We start from the raw sequence: 17,830 nt of genomic DNA, 5'->3' as shown, positions 1-17,830 counted from the left end.
GAATTATTTCTTTGAAGAATACTTTTGGTCTTTGGTGCCAAAGACTAGGCAGAATGTAAATGTAAACAGAATGTAATTTTTGAAAAAAAAAGTGATTATTTATTCATGATAAAACAACATGTCTCGCTGTGAACTTTCTAGAGACCACCCTCCTTAGTAACAAGTGGGACAACAGGTAATGCTTGTTCATTTCAACTGTTTGGAAAACTGATTTCAATGAGACAGGGCTTTTAATATTTTCCGTTAAAATATCGTCGAATTGATGATACCAGCACACTTATAGGGACTGAAGCCAAATCAAACATTGACTGCATTCAGATATTATTCAGGAATTGATGTTGGCTGGCATCCATTTTTCCTATCATTTTTTTGCATTTTGTACTCAAAAGTTTGTTTTTTTTTTGTGTGTGACAGTGTTACTTGACCTTAATAAAACGAAAATATTTTTTATTTACTTTGAGTGCAAAGAAGTGATATCTCGGAGCCTGAATTGTACAGTTTTTGTGATGGTGTTAGTTGAGATTTTAAGCTTCTCTAACGCAATGTGTTAGCTTTCAACGATTGCAGTAGATATGAATTATTTTCATCCTGAAATCCACTGAGAAACCATTAATTGCAGCACTAGCAAAGTTTCTGTATGTTTGCTTTGGAAATAGAAAAAGAACGCTAACTGTGCTAAAGTATATGCCGAAATTGCCGTAACCCGAATTTGTACATTTTATTACAGGTAAAAATGTTAACAGTTTGCCATATCAACGATTGCACAACGCAGAAACATGCTTTAACGAAGGTATAAAACCTTTTCTATCATGTAAATATTGTAAACAGAAACAACCTTGAATACCATGAAAACGACATGTGTACAGTCATTCATTATGTACTGAAACTTTAATGCGATTTAACGCATTTTGAATGAATTCCAAAAGGGGTCTAGGCAATGCATATTCTTTTAAGAGCAGAAGCGAGAATTCTAAAATCAGGCACTAAGCTGCCTTCTGCAATGTAATGGGGGAGGGTGTGTTGTTAACCCCCCGGCAACAGGGAATTCTTTCAAAACAAAACGACAAGCAAAAAGCTTGTCTAAATATGTATATCTATTCAGTAATGGTCTGGTGAAATGAAATATAATACCTGTTTTGTAACACAGAAGGCGTTGCTTATGTGTGTAAAATAATATTTACCATGGACTTCTACGCATTTATCTTGAAATGAACTGAAAAAGTTGGCGTAAACGATATTGGTCCAAAATGTGCTTGTAAAGCTGAAGCCAGTGATATTGTCAGTGGCGTAGTGATTATCAACTGTCAAAATATACATAATTCCACAAGATGTGCTGAGAGAGAGAGAGAGAGAGAGAGAGATGGGAGTCTTTTCAAAACCAAGCCAAAAAAACATTGTCATCATTTATCAATTTATTGTATCATCATATCCTTTGTTCTTATTTTTTGCAAAGATATTTGACAAAACTGTGGGCTTAACGCTTTTGTAACCAAGACAACTAAAAGATACAATTGTAATGTTTAATTAAATTAAATATGATGTAAATTATTAAATTAGTATTTAGCAATTTCGTAACTCCAATGACACTGTAATTAGCGTTTGTTTAATGTTAACCACAGAGTTTTAATATGTTAAAGCACTACTGAATTACATATTTTGTACTTCTGTTTGAAATCGCATTATAACTTTATAAATGCTATTGTTCAAACAAATTGTAATTAATTGCTACTTATTGGTTTTTATTATCGTTCATAATTTACCATCATTTATGCCGATGTGGGGAATATTATAATTCAAAGGTGTTCCACAAATTCAAGTTACAAAAATGTTCATTGAATTCGTGAGTATCTTACGTGTGCAGTCGGTTCACCACATATACATTCAGTTAGAACGTACTGACCAGGGCAACAAAGGCATTTCAGTAGTGTGCGTTGAGTGAAATGTATTTCTGGGCAGTTATGGTTTTTTATATCACGACCACAAACGGAGATATATTCGCATGATGAGGTTGCCGTGTAACCCCAAATCTGCTCTGGTATGTCTATAATACCACATTTCAGATGGTCCTTGGTTTCAAAGCCGTTGATTTTAATAGCGAAATGGGCTGTAAATAGTGATAATAAACTCCTCTTTCTATTCTTCTTGTGTGAAGTGAAATCTGTAAAAATAAAACAAAAACAAACATCGTTTAAGGCAAGGAGCACAGAGTTTCCAAGGCAGTTCAGTGTTCGTCGTTATTAGTTATTTACTCATTAAATAATTGTTTGATTAATGAAAAGAGCTCTAATTATTTATATTACCTAAATGATTAGCTCAATTTTCATCATCAAGGGGGGAGCGGGAGGGAGACGGGAGGGGTTGACTGTGGAAATACGTTCAAACTTAAATTGCGGTTTGCATCACAAATGTTGTGTCATGATGATGCTTTTTAAAGACTATTGCATAAATATTTAGAGAAAAAAACATTTAAAGTGATTTAAACATTTAGTGAAGGAATGTTTTATTAAAGCTACAGATTTTAGGAAAAAGCCTGCCCATTAAAATTTTGTACACCTTTTTAGAAAAACGCTGCATTTTCTTAAGAATATATGAAATGTACAAAGAACAGAGTGAATTGTCTGCCACCCAATAGATTAATATTGTATATTGTATATTTTTAGGCACATCTATTTAGTAATAAGGCGCTTCAGGAAGGGGAAACTATAGTTCAGCTAAAAAATAGTTGAACCCAGTATTACATACCGTGAATTGACCAGCATCAATTGTGTAGGTTTGAGCTATTGATTTTGCTTTTATATGAAGCAAAAAATATAATTCCAAACTAATGTTAAATTAGCATAATACTAATCGAATTCAATTCCCATTTTTTAAAGCCATTTTATCAACATCCTACACTGCGGTTGGTTAAGATGTACACTTAGAGAAAAAAATACGAAGTTCAATATTTTTTCTCTTGAATCAATATTTCATCAAGATTTGCGAGTAACTATTTGAGGTATTTTGACAAACGGCCAAACCAGGGCGATAAAATCATTAACCCAACCTTATTCTATTATATGTATATACTGCGAACACTGGTGTTACAGCTATTGGAATGAGTCATTTCAATTCACTTCCACCGAATCTTACCTGCAAAGAACTTGGCGTTAGGAGGCAGCTTGTAGGTGGTACTGTTGTGCAGTGGCCGAACACCCAGGAAAGTAATGGCGTCACTTTTCAGAAAGGAAAGGTCGGTGATTGGTTTAGGATTTGCAGAAAGGTATTGATTGACAACCATGGAGGCATTAGCACTCATTTGGCCCCCCTTTATCTGAAGAAGAAATTTGAATTCATACTTCAATGTTTTTTTAAGATTCCAAAAAAAAAAAAAAAAAAAAAAAAGAGAGGTAACGCAGAAAACGCGTGGTGAATTTTAATCCATTTGGATATTAATGCAATGAAAAATAATGATGATGATGATAATTTATTTTTTAAAACCGCGCTAAAAGCGTCTGAAAACCATGTCCCAATATTATTAAGTGTAAAAGTAAAAACTAAAAAAGCTAAGAAAAGCTAAAAGAAACTTTAATTAACTGTCTGTAATATCATTTAAAAAACGTCTTTAAAACCCTCCTAAAACTATCATAAGTGTCATAAATTGGACAAGTTGACAAAATCAAACCATATATATTTGGTTATAAGATTTAAGACTTGATCATTATATTTAAAGTAAAAAGCATGGTGATCATCAATGCATTTGTGTGACTGCAAGTCGATTACAGTAACGAAATATATTTGTTTTTTGCGTGTGCTATGATTTTGGTTGTTCCCAAGATTAACATAAATGATAAAATCTATTATTGATAGACAGCTGTAAAATTACGTTTAACTGAAAATTTCTTTTAAGTACAGAGTGACCAAAAAACAGAACCAATAAATTTTCATTAAATCCAAAAAAGGTCCATCAAATTTCAAGAAGTTTGCTGGACAAAAACTTTAATATGTGCATGATCATTCCCCAAAGTTTCAGTCATCTCAATTGCTTTGCATAAAAGTTATGTTATTTTGAAAAATATATTCCAAATTCCCTCTGCGACATTGGAGGCACATTTGCATAAGTAGCAAAAATGTCTATTCATGGCCAGAAATGCGCAGCATTCACGCGATACGCGAGGGCGCAACAGTAGGGCTTCACGTGACTCAACTAACCAATCACAGCACAACAATGGCATCGCACACAGACTCTGTGATAAGTGCTCAGCCCATTGTCAAGTTCATGGTAACAAGCGTCTGATATGTGCAGAGAAGTTTATTATAATACATATTGTTCTTATTGTTACATTATTAAATCTAACTCTGTATCCAAGTAGTAACTATACTGTACCAAGTCAGGTACTGATGATGTGCAGAGGTCATATATTCCAGAATAAGCCGTTACCACTGATTTATAACTTTTATTTTTGTTTAATATGTTATTCATGAAAGAGTTCATGAAAGATTATTTTAATTTGTTAAATCGTGATCCTATTCTTTTTATATTCAAATAATTGAATAATGTGGGTATAATTGGTCTTCCACTTCTTATTTGCATTTTTCCTTTACTACAAGATTATTTTGGAACAGTTGTAGCATTAAAAATTTAAATAAATAGCAATCTGAAAGAAGAATTTTGCATTATTATTAAATGATGATAGGAATTTTGGATTAAGAGATTAGTTAAATACTGAGTAGTGATATGGTCAGTCAATTTATGTAGAATCTGATAATATGATTGAAAATACTGATTGAATTCTTGTCCTTGCACTGGGCAGTTTTATATTTGTGCCAAGTGATTTTTTAGACTCCATTGTACAGTGGTAAAAAATCTTCAATTGTCATGAAAGTTTTTAATCAGACTCTGTATGGTGCTGCTATCTGCTGGTGCTATCGGCAACGAATTAGTTTGCCTTTGTTTCTGAGTGAATCTACCGTCTAAAATCACTATTACTGAAAATATTTGCGTTTTGCTGAGGGTAGGCTAGGCAATATACGCCAAACTTCTTAGTTCGTGTGTACAACAGAGTTTTTTAAAAAAACCCTAGCGATATTTGGTCAGGAGTTGCTTGAAGCATAGCACAGCGTTGCTGTCTATCGGCATCAGGCCGTTAGTTTGTCAATTCTCACGAATTACCCACGAATCGCAAACCCATTCATTTTCCTACGGCAATCTAGCAACTCATTAAAAATGCACGCATGCGTAGTGGGCTAGGCGTGACGTCATGCAGTGCATTTTTGGGGATGTATTCAAACACACTCTTCCTTCTATCTATGTATCTATCTATTTACCTATCTATCTATCTCTATATATATATATATAATTTTTTTTTTTGGGGGGGGGGGCGTCACCGTGTAATTATATATAGACATGCATGGTTATAAAATTTTGAGTTTTCTTGTCTCACCTGCACATTTTCCATGCCTCTCTTTAGTGCGTCAATATCTCCAAAACCTGTGTCTTCAGTTTTTCTCAGAATACAGTATCCGTCTCGTTTGTAACACAGGATGGAATAACCCTGGACAAAAAATATCATTTCGTTTCTCTGAAACTTTGGAAGTGACCAATTTCCAGTTCACGTAGCCAATTGTACCTTGTAGTTTTAGAAAAGCAAGGCTCGGCTTTATCATCGCATTAGCTACTAATATATTACTACACTCCAGTTTAACATGTGGCCTACAAACATGTTGCTTCATTTTGATTAGAAAAAAATTAACCCTTAAACAGCAGGTACCCATTGTTTCATGCTAATGCTAAGATAAAGAATATGAATTACTGGCGTATGACAAATACTCACATTTTTAGTGTCGCTAAACGTCTCCGTCTCTTGTAAGGCATTGTGGGCAGGTACATGAAGATAGGTCTGTTGCTTGACCATGTCGATTTCAACTTTTTGTTGGAAATCAGCTTTACCCTCTCTTACATGGACACTGAAGTACTGTGAGCAATATTTAAAAATGACGTATTTAGCAGTGCAGCTTTTAAGTGGACTATCAGATCCCGTTAACATTTATTGCCAAAATTAGTCAATAGGTAAAAGTAACTGCTCGAACAAACGTACGCGTTATATGCGTTTTGAAATAAGAAAAATTTAATGAGGTGGTTTACATATGCCACATACAGTATATGCGAGCGTGTATGTTGCTTTAATATACAATGTACATACATGTATCTAAATCGAGGAATCAAATGCACGAAACTAAAACGGTGACTTGACCAATACCTCCTTCAATACTGGGCTTCCGTATACCTGGCAGGCAAAACACACCATGAAAATAACAAGTGTCTTCAAAGATGCCATGCTGAAAAAATACACCGAAAGTAATATGCCTTTATACATGTACAAGGCTTCCAGAGGAAGATGAAGAAGGGATTGCTTGAAGTGACGAAATATAAATATTTAATCAGCAATAAGACGTCAAAACAGATTAACGTAATGCTAGTTTCGTATTTAATATGTAGATACTCAAAGAAATCAAATCGCTACATTCGCTGCATAATACAAACATTTACTATTAACCTTCGGTTTTAATTGTTGGTATACATTTTCTTTACTTGTATCATGATATCTGGTGATTTTGTAAGATGTAAGATGCAAGCACAATTCCTTTCTCTCTAAGAGACCAAATTTAAGAGAAATATGTTGTATATATTACCTGTATAGGAAGATACAGCTTACCTTTTTCGTCTTAATCAAAACAGTCTGCCCAGCAGTCTCCAAGTCAAATACATGTATAAGGTTCAGCTTCCTAAACACAGTGGCCAGGGAACGACTGCAACTCTTTCAACGAGCCTCAGCTTTCACTTATATACAGTGAATATGATGTAGTAAAATGTTTTGGATACTGTTAACAACAGTCAGTTAAGAAAAGGTCATATTGACATGTGTCAAGGTAAACATTGCACCCAAGCTAAACTTTTCTTACCAAAACAAACAGATAAAAAAATTGAACATAACTTAAGTCAGTAAGATGACACGAACAGTGTTGAAGTTACAAATGTAACCATATCTGTTTTTACAAGATATGGTTGTCCGTCATATCTCGTTTCTGATCGTGGAAAGATTTTTTTTGTCTCAAATAATTTAATCACTGTGTAAATTATTCCACATAAAAAGCCATCATACTAGCGCATGGCATCCACAAAGTAATCCAGCCTGTAAAAGAACCAATTCAATAATTGCGCAAACTTTTAGAGAATATTGTGATAAAGATCAAACTAATTGGCCTGATATACATCCAGGAGTAATGATGGCATTACGTGCGACTCCTTGTACTCAGTCCACAAAGTATTCTCCTTATCATTTAGTTTTTGGACGAGAAATGCGTACATCATTAAATAGTGATTTGATCCCTGAACCCCATGAAAATAAAAATCTACATCAGTGCATTGAAGAACGAAAAGATACCCTAAAAACGGCAAAAGAAATTGCAGCAAAGAATAGGGAAGCAGCTCAGAAACAGTATAAAGCAAGGTATGACCTTAAGTCAAAGCAACCGATTTATAAAGTAGGTGATAGAGTTTGGATATATATGACCCTAAAGATTAAAATAAATACAAAAAGCTGAATGAAAGTAATTATGAGCAAGACAACAAAAGAAATGGGAATAAAACGACCAGTGAAACGCTAGATAGAGACATTCATGACACAGAAAAAGCGGAACTTACATCGGACGATAAGCAAGACGCGTACGAATATTATGAAGTAGAAAAATTATGTTGTAAGAATATAAACATAAAACGACATTACAAGGTTAAATGGAAAGGTTATACGAATCCTACCTGGGAACCTGAAGAAAATATTTCAGATGCATTAAAAAGAGATTATCATATCAATAAGACTTTACAAGGAAGAAAAAATGTAGAAATTAAAAGAGAAATACATTGGTCTCTTAAGAAATAATTATATTTATTTAAACAAGACTTAAAATGAGACATTTATTATTCAACAGAAGACTATAGACACGAGAAACAAAGATCAAAAGATCAACCGAAGAGAAGGTCAAATGTATATTTTGGAAAAACAGTCATACAGCTTAACTGAACCTTAAATGTAAACCGGTTTAATCAGCACGCTTAGTGGTTTACGCCACGTCATAACGGAAGGCATATTAAACTGGAACATACAGACGAGATGTTTTGATGAGTCTGTTACTTTAATTTACATAACTGACATAATTGTTATAAAGCAATATGACATGTTTATACATAACCAGTAAAGCCCTAGAACAACGACCACTTTAAGTGGCTGTCATTAATATGCCATTCATTTTTTTGCTATTACAGTTTGAACTAAGATTATTTTTTTATTTCCCACCTAAGTGGCAAGTTGACATAACAACACTAAAGATAGCACAGCAACATAACATTAATTTTGGTTTGTTGCAGTATTTCCATACACCAACACATATTTTCAACATGAAACGCTATGATTTATTTAATAAATTCTTAAGTGCGGAATCAACTGTTCTTCAGCTATTTTTTGAGCTTATGAAAGTGACTCAAACAGCAGAGAGAGACAAGATCAAATTTATACTCGTATGGCAGATGCTATTCTAGCAAACGAAATATTTTCTACAGATGATTAATCTCAAATGCTAGATTTATTCGAGACATAGAGCTTATTGCTCGTAATGAAATTTGGTCTGTATATCAAGGACATGCAATTGGCATTAGTAGTGGCTTTACTCAAAAGAAGTACACGTTAACAATATAGTGCTTACTATACAGTAGTGATCATAAAATTTCGCAACAAAATCAATTAATAAGCCAAAGGGACTTAGAACCACAGATTCTTTCATATTACAAAGTGAAGTAATAACTACATGTATAATAATTTAGACAAGATCATTTAAGTTTTTCTATCTATAGACTACAACTGTCAAAACATTGGTATGGCTTGGCAATTATAAACATTATGATAAACGAAATCATTATTTTGGAATGAGTTATCCCATTGTCACTTTTCACAGCATTTAAACCCAGAAAATTATTCAAGAACGATTATTGTACATTTCTGCGCACTTTTCTATATTCATTTCGAACCATTTGATCACTATGCAGATTAATTTTAATCCAATCTGAATTTGACTACCCTGAGTGTCAGAGCACAGTAAAAGCTAGCTTGTTAAAAATCTTGTGATGCGATCGCTTTTACTAGCTCTGACAAATAGCGGCTATGTTAGATTTCCGCCAATCAAATAGAACTGCTCCGCAGTGAATCTGCAGTTGAATGTCATCAGACCAAAATGAAACGTAATACAGATTTTATTCTGCTTTATTTAATTTTATTTACTGTATTTAAGATATGTAAAGTAAAAAATAAATAATATTTTTCTAAAAGAAAAAGGTATATCCAATGTTTTTGTATTTTTTGCTCCTGAAGATTTATATAAACACAATACAACGTGCGTGCCGTGTTCCAAGTTTGACAGCTACACTGTATGCCCGATACCACTATAAGGGCTGCGCAATGGCAACACCAAAATTAGTTTTTAAAGCAGAATGTTGCTTGTGTTGTGGTACTGACCTTCGATTGTAAGATTTTCTTTCGGTCATACGCCACCTATCGACTGGCGTGGTACGAATACTTTTTGTTGGACATTATGCTATTTATTTGTGCCGTTTTCACGTTCGCAATTTTTTTGGTTATTTGGTGCCTTAGATACGTAAATAAAAGAACAATGTATTTTTCGAGTTCGCTTTTCGGCACCAAGGAGAAGAAAACAAATTAAAAAGAGTGACGATATTATGGCACGTATATTTTTCATAAGTGGAGAATGTATTTTTTATAATTTACTTTAATGTTTAACATACACGTCATGTTTTTGGCTTCTCTGTATTTATCGTTCTATTTAAGCAGTGTAAAATATCTATGGATTTTTATATCATATCGTTAATGATTTTTATAAACAGCCTAACTACATGTACCCGAGACAAAAATCTGAGACGCGTTTAAATAATGCTTTACACGTGACAAATACTTGTTCCAGTTTGAGGCACTTCACTGCCCAGTAAGAAAAATTTACAAAGCGCGTGGGGTTGGGTAGGTGCAATTACGTGTGTGTGTGTGTGTGTGTGTGTGTGTGTGCACGTGTTTGAGAGAGAAGGAAGGGAAGTGCGGCGCGTGTTTATGTGTGTAGGGGGATAGAAGTATCCTATTGACATTCCATACTGTCACAAAGGGGGTTATACACTTTTTAGCGCCCTCAAACCCCCTTTCTCACAATCCTACCCGTACACGCTGTCAAAAGGAGGTTTGAAATAATATTGCAACTACGGACATTTTACAGTAATAAGAACACGAACTCTCCAGTGTATCCCTCAGCGTGTGTGCACGTTCCCTTTCTTATATAATAAATGATAATAATAATAAATTTATATAGAGTATGAAATCCATAAAGATGTGTTTTGCAGAGTTTAAAATTAAATAATATAGCGTTTAAGGGATATTTTAGATTGAAAAGTAATGGTCTGGAAAGTTAAAAGAAAAATGTCCATTTAAAATATTTTGAAAAGTCTAAAATAAAATTTCTATAATACAAATTCTTCTTCTTCTACTACTTCTTCTTTATTCCAGTAAATTACAAGGGACGCTTTAATGGAATTATTTCTATGAAGAATACTTTTGGTCTCTAGTGCCAAAGACTTGGCAGAATGTAAACTTGTAATTAAAAAATTATTTATTCATGAAAAAACAACATGTCTCGCTGTGGCCTTTCTAGAGACCACCCTCCTTAGTAACAAGTGGGACAACAGGTAATGCTTGTTAATTTCAACTGTTTGGAAAACTGATTTCAATGAGACAAGGCTTTTAATATTTTCAGTTTAAATATCGTCGAATTGATGATACCAGCACACTTATAGGCGACTGAAGCCAAATCAAACATTGACTGCATTCAGATATTATTCATGAATTGATGTTGGCTGGCATCCATTTTTCCATCATTTTTTTGCATTTTGTACTAAAAAGTTTGTTTTTATTTTGTGTGTGACAGTGTTACTTGATATTAATAAAACGTGCAAAGTGCAAAGAAGTGATATCTCGGAGTCTGAGTTGTACAGTTTTTGTGATGGTGTTAGTTGAGATTTTAAGCTTCTATAACGCAATGTGTTAGCTTTCAATGATTGCAGCAGGGGTAATGAATTATTTTTATCGTGGAATCCACTGAGATACCATTCATTGCAGCACTAGCAAAGTTTCTTTATGTTTGCTTTGAAGATAGAAAAAGAGGGCTAGCCGTGGTGCATCCAACAATATGGCGAAGTTGCCGTTACACGAATTTGTACATTTTATTACAGGTAAAAATGTTAAGTCTTTGCCATATCAAAAATTGCATACCCTTTTTATCATGTGAATATTGTTTACAGGAACAACGTTCCTAGAATGCACCATGAAAACGAAATATGTGTGCATTTATTCATTATGTAATTTTAATCCAATTTTATGCATTTTGAATGAATTCCAAAAGGGGTCTAGGTAATGCATATTCTTTTAAGACCAGAATCGAGAATTCGAAAATCAGGCACTAAACTGCCTCCTGCAATGTAATGGGGGAGGGTGTGGTGTTAACCCACCGACACCAGGGAATTTTTTCAAAACAAAACGACAAGCAAAAAGCATGACTAAATACAGTATGTATATGTATTCAGTAGTGGTCCGGTGGGGTGAAATATAATGCCTGATTGCCTGTATTATAACACATAAGGAGTAGCTAACGTGACAGAACAATATTTACCATGGACTTCTACGAATTTATCTTGAAATGAACTAAGAAAAAATAATGCAAGTAATTTTGGTCAACAGATTCCTTGTAAAACCGAAACCAGATATATAGCTAAGGATTATGCTTTTTTTTCAGCATTTGTTATATTGGACCCCACCCCCCATATATTTATGGGAAATCCAAATTACATTTATTATTTTATTAATTTTATTATTAAAGAAAATCTCGACGTTAAACTCATTCTAGACGGCGCAATTTGTAATGCTAGGTAATGTCCTGCCGGAACACAACTATGTTGTATTGACAATGTATACGAGAGCATATAGATAGTACCCTAGGTTCTAGATTCCGGTATTGCCAGCTCGATCTTGATTTCATATATAACCCATAGTAGCAATACCAGGCTCTAGCGAACAGCGGCAACTCGGGGGCGTTCTTCTTCAAAATCCTGCCTGGGGCGCTTCCATATTTGGAAGTCACACGTCACAGCTGTGTCCGCCTGGATCCATATTTGGAAGTCATAAGTCTCGTACGTCACAGGTTCGGCCGCCTAGAGCTGCCTTTCCCGCCGTGCGCTGAAGTTATCTCGTGCAGACGAAACAAGAAGCAATTAAAGTGCCTGACGCGGAGTAAGAAGTTTGAATTGAAAATATCTTGCTGTCTAAGGTCAGTGCCACAATACAAGCAACATTCTGCTGTAAAAACTGATTTTCGTGTAGCCATTGCGCAGCCCTTAAAGTGGTATCGGGCATACAGTGTAGCTGTCAAATTTGGCACACGGCAAGCACGTGTATTGTGCACATGTATATCTCAGGACTAAATGTTCTTTGATAAGCAAAAAATACAAAAACATTGGATATATCTTTTCTTTTTGAGGAATATTATTTATTTTTTCATTTATTTTTTAAATACAGTAAATTAAATTAAATAAAGCAGAATTAAATTTGTTTTACGTTTCATTTTGGTCTAATGACATTCAACTGCAGTTTCACTGCGGAGCAGTTCTATTTGATTGACGGAAGCCTAACATGGTCGTTGGTCTTCAGAGCTAGTAAAAATGACTCCAAGGTATATTTAATATTTACAAGCTAATTTTTACGTTGCTCTGACACTCAGGGTAATAGATAGTGTAGTCATTATCAAATATATATATATTTACTCCACTATATATACGACTAATGTGGAAAGAGAGAGAGAGAGAGAGAGAGAGAGAGATTTGCAAAAATCAGTCAAAAAGCGTTGTCATATATTATTCAGCAATTTTATTATATCTTTCCACTGGTATTTGATTTTTTGACAAACTGCGGATCTAACGCTTTTGTTACCAAGGCAACTAAGGTGCCATTCTAATTTAAGCAATTTTGTATTGCAAGCGACACTGTACTTATGTTTGTTCGATATTAACCACAAGCAATTTTGATACTTAAGAGTTCTACTAAATTACATAGTTTCGTACTTCTCATTTGAATGTTATTATTGCATTGAAAAAGCTACTGCTCACACGAATTATGAGTAATTGCTACATATTAGTATTTATTAATGTTTATTGTAAACCATCATTCATGTAATAGTTGAGAATATTATCAATTCGATACGATCTCAGATTCTGACAAAATTTAGCAACAAACATGTTCAATAATCTTGTACTGACAATTGTGTATTAGTTTCGAAACAATCACATTTACTCATAATGTACACTCCTTTGCAACAGACGCATTGCAGCAGTGTGCGTTGTGTAAAGTGTATACGTGGGCAGGAGTGATTGTTTGGGTCACGACCACAAACTGAAATGTATTCGCATGCTGAGCTTGCAGTGTAACCATAAACCATCTCTGGCTTTTCTTCACACGGAAATATTTTCACATTTTTAATGTTGTTTAAAGAGTAATAGACTTTAAATGGTAACAATGCAGCCCTCTTTTTACTCCTGTTGTCTGAAGTGGAATCTAAAAAATGAAACGCAAATGTATTAACTTCACTGAAAACAGAAGATGGAAAAAAGTCGAGCAAAATGCATGTATAAAAAAAGCAAAAGCAATGAAGTTTCTCACAGGTTCTGCAGTAACTGACTCCAAAGTTTTTAAACTTTAAAGTCACTCATTGACTGTAGCAACAAATCTGAAATGGGTAATTGCCGAGCAATCGGAATAATATTTTGGACAGTGGATGGAAAATTTCATAATTAACAAATTGGTGTCGGACAGATATATCATAAGTACATCATCTTCAAAATTATTGGTAGCAGGTCCTTTATTCTAATGCTTTGGTTCCTTTTTTATAACAGTCGGCACATATTTTCCGTCGAGGGACTTAGACTGAATTTAACGAAATTGTTATCCTTAATTATCACCCAGACACCGATACTGGGTTTTTCTGCATCTTATTATTCAATAATGCATCTATTGTGTTGATTTAATACAATGGAAAATCCTCGAAAATATAAAATATCGGCGTTTATATCATTTCGTTGCAATGTATAAGTATAGGCAACTCAGAGCTTTAATCGTCAATTTTTTAATTGTTAAAACACCTTTCTAGTTTGAGGATAGCAATCGGCATGGTGCATAGCTTCATCCCTGAACAAAATTTTATCACGAAAATCGGCAGAGTTGTCCAAGAATGTACAGTCTACAATCCCGTGCCGTCGTTTTGGTTTGAATGTTTATGTTATGGAGTAATGAGCCCTTATTTTAAGATTTTCAAGAAACAAAGGGATTATTTAGCTTTATCAACGATAAAATCTGAACAAAGATTAAGAATAATCGCTGACAAGGTTTTTAGAGTACTAAATGTCGTTAAATCGGCGTTGAAACGGTGATCGTGGGTGCTCGGGTAAAAAAGAAATTTGAGAAACCGATTTTTCAGTTTTTACCCCAAAATCGTAATAATGATGTCACCCACAAGACGACATATGTATACGTGTTAATTAATCTAGTTGAAGATTTATTTATTATAAAAAATGTATGTAAGGCAGTAAAAAAAGATTTGGGGGATAAGGTTGACATTATATTTAATGCAGTTAACAATTTTAACATTAGAAGCGCTGTTGAAAAATGATATACAAATACCCTAGCTACCATAATGCATTGAACAGCTGGCGTGGGATAAAACACGTTAGGAACGTAAGGCTCGGTCACTGTTCAGAGGACATGCTCCAACAAGAAAGGAATACTTCATCATGGAATAACATGAAGTGACCCGAATTTACTTGAAATTGTAACATATTACCATCCAGCATAGATTTCTCACCTGCACATTTCATCAAGATTTGTGAGAACATTTTTGAGATATCTTGATAAACGGCAAAACCTGCGCGATAAATTATAAACCATCCTCCTTTGTTAGCGGAGGATGACGTGAAGGCTGGCAGACTTAAGCATTCACCTAAAGCTTACCCACTTAAAACACAATATGAGATTAGCAATACTTTTGTCGAGTCTGTAAATTTGTTTCTGGGCATTCATTACTCATTGTACATTCGTACATTGCTTATATAATATATACATTTATTGCAAAAACTCTTCTTACAATTACTGAAATAATTAATTCGAATTTACTTATACAGATTCTTACCTGCAAGGAACTTGGCCTTAGGCGGCAGCTTGTAGGTAGTACTGTTATGGAGTGGCCGACCGCCCAGGAATGTAATGGTGTCACTTGTCAGGAAGGAAAGGTCGGTGATTGGTTTGGGACTAATAGAAAGATACTGATGGACAACCATAGAAGCACTAGCGTTCATTTGGCCTCCCTTTATCTAAAAAATGTGATTTCATACTTCATTGTTGTATTTGAGATTTAATAAAAAGATTCACGTAACGCAAGAAAATTGGATAATTGCAATGGAAAATAAGAATAATAATTTAGTTTTTAAAACCACGCAACACAGACGTCTCAGGGCTCTGTACAAATACTATACTGTATAAAATTAAAAACTGCACATATTTTTTAAAAATAATAAAAGGGAGAAAAGCTAAAGGATATGCAAATAATAATATTCTTTATAAATATATAAAAAAACTTTATGTCGATAATAGAGAAATTTGATAAGCTGACAAAATCAATCCATGCATATGTGATTATTAGATTTAAGGCTTGATCATTTATAACGGGCTATGTGTATATTTGCAGTAAAAAGCACGGAGATTATTAATACATAATGGTGATAGCAAGTGGATTACAGTAACGAAATATATTTGTCTGTTGTTTAAAAAAGCGGACTTACTAAATATGAAAGACCTTACATGTGGCATTATTTTGGTTGCTCCCAAGATTGACATAAATGATAACATGTATACTTGATAGACAGCTGTGAAATGACATTTGACTGAGAGTTTATTTTAAGTAGTTATATATTATTTACAGACATACGTGGTAAAATATTTTAATTTTGTTGTCTCACCTGTACATTTTCCATGCCTCTCTTTAGTGCGTCAATATCTCCAAAACCGGTGTCTTCAGTTTTTCTCAGAATACAGTATCCGTCTCGTTTGTAGCACAGGATGGAATAACCCTGGACAACAAATATCATTTAGTTTCTCTGAAACTTTGGAAGTGCCCAATTGCCAGTTCATGAAGCCAGTGTACCTAATAGTTTTAGAAAAGCAAGGCCCGGCTTTATCATCGCCGTTAATACCCGCATTAGCTACTAATACATTACTACACTCCAGTTAAACATGTGGCCTACAGACATGTTGCTTCATTTTGATTAGAAAAAAACATTAACCCTGAACACTTAAACAGCTGCATTGGATACCCACGGCATTTTTGTTTCATGCGAATGCTAAGATGAAAGTTGTGAAGTAGTAGTGTGTGGCAAACACTCACATTTTTAATGTCACTTAAGGTCTCCGTCTCTTGTAAGGTGTTGTGTGCAGGGACATGAAGATAGGTCTGTTGCTTTACCATGTCGATTTCAACCTTTTCAATGAAATCAGCTTTACCCTCTCTTACTTGGACACTGAAGTACTGTAAGAAATGTTTAAAAATGACGTATTTGGCCGCGTAGGCTTGCAACTATACTATCAAATCCCGTTAACATTTCAAATACTATAATTACCATAGTTAGAGACCATTCCCAGAGACTATGACTGAGTTCCCATACCTATTTCGATCTAACAGGATCGGTCCATCTCCACGGAGTTGCTCGCTAAATTGCTTTCAGTTTAAGTGGATTAGATGTCTGGTACGCCTGCTAAAGCTGCTGAACGATAGTTAATTACCTCCCAATCAGTTTCAGTAGGCGTTACAGACATCTAAGCCGCTTTAGTTAATTGCAATAAAACGAGAATCCCCTTGGAGATAGTTTGATCCAATGTTAGTACGATAGGGTCAGGGAATGGTCTTTGTAGGAATTCTTTAGTAGGCGTCCCAGACGTATTTAGTGTTGGCTTACGTAAATAGTTTTACAATGTATAATAATTAAAAACAATATATATATATATTCATTGTTTGTTAGAGATATACCGGGTACATATTTAAATATAATGGCACATTAAATGCACGGGCGTTATACAACGAATACGATTGATCATTACCTCCTTCCACACTGGGCTTCCAGGTACCTGATAGGCAAAACACAACATGAAAATAACAAGCGTCTTCAAAGATGCCATGCTGAAAAAAAAAACACCAAAAATGATATGCCCTTATACAAGGCTTCCAGGGGAAGATTGATAAGAAGGGATAGCTTGAAGTGACACAATATAAATATTTAATCAGCAATAAGACGTCAAAACAGATTTATATAATGCTACATGTAGTTTCGCATTTAATATGTAGTTACTCACAGGATATCAAATTAATATATTCGCTGCATGATACAAACATTTGCTATTTCCCTTCGGTTTTAATCGTTGGTATACATATTTTTACTTGTATAATGATTTCTGATGATTTTGTAAGATGTATGAATACCTGGCGTTTCATAAAGACTGCAAGCACATTTTCTATTTCTCTAAGAGAAATATGTTGTATATATTACCTGTATAGGAAGACACAGCTTACCTTTACTATTTAAGCAAAACAGACCGCGTAGCTGTCTTCAAGTCAAATTTAAGGTTCAGTTTCCTAAACACAGTGGCCAGGGAATGAC

At 34.3% G+C, this 17,830-nt stretch overlaps 2 protein-coding genes across 2 annotated transcripts; both read right to left on the bottom strand.

Moving 5' to 3' along the window:
• Window positions 1-3,071: 3,071 nt before the first annotated feature.
• On the bottom strand, window positions 3,072-6,366 carry LOC147762674 (uncharacterized). Its single transcript, XM_087010444.1, has 4 exons — window positions 6,237-6,366; window positions 5,811-5,951; window positions 5,421-5,531; window positions 3,072-3,310 (listed from the first exon to the last, which is right to left on the bottom strand). The coding sequence occupies exons 1-4, from the start codon at window positions 6,351-6,353 to the stop codon at window positions 3,110-3,112; spliced, it is 570 nt and encodes a 189-aa protein (XP_086866570.1). The 5' UTR covers window positions 6,354-6,366; the 3' UTR covers window positions 3,072-3,109.
• Window positions 6,367-12,994: 6,628 nt separating this feature from the next.
• LOC106152408 (uncharacterized) lies at window positions 12,995-17,830 on the bottom strand. Its single transcript, XM_087011754.1, has 6 exons — window positions 17,743-17,830; window positions 17,274-17,352; window positions 16,564-16,704; window positions 16,139-16,249; window positions 15,313-15,493; window positions 12,995-13,685 (listed from the first exon to the last, which is right to left on the bottom strand). The coding sequence occupies exons 2-6, from the start codon at window positions 17,349-17,351 to the stop codon at window positions 13,372-13,374; spliced, it is 825 nt and encodes a 274-aa protein (XP_086867880.1). The 5' UTR covers window position 17,352; window positions 17,743-17,830; the 3' UTR covers window positions 12,995-13,371.

This window comes from Lingula anatina, chromosome 4 (genome assembly GCF_051362555.1).
Source record: "Lingula anatina isolate TDL-2025a chromosome 4, LinAna3.0, whole genome shotgun sequence".
Taxonomy (NCBI): domain Eukaryota; kingdom Metazoa; phylum Brachiopoda; class Lingulata; order Lingulida; family Lingulidae; genus Lingula; species Lingula anatina.
The sequence above is the reverse complement of the archived record's forward strand: the minus strand, read 5'-3'. Positions and strand labels throughout refer to the sequence as shown.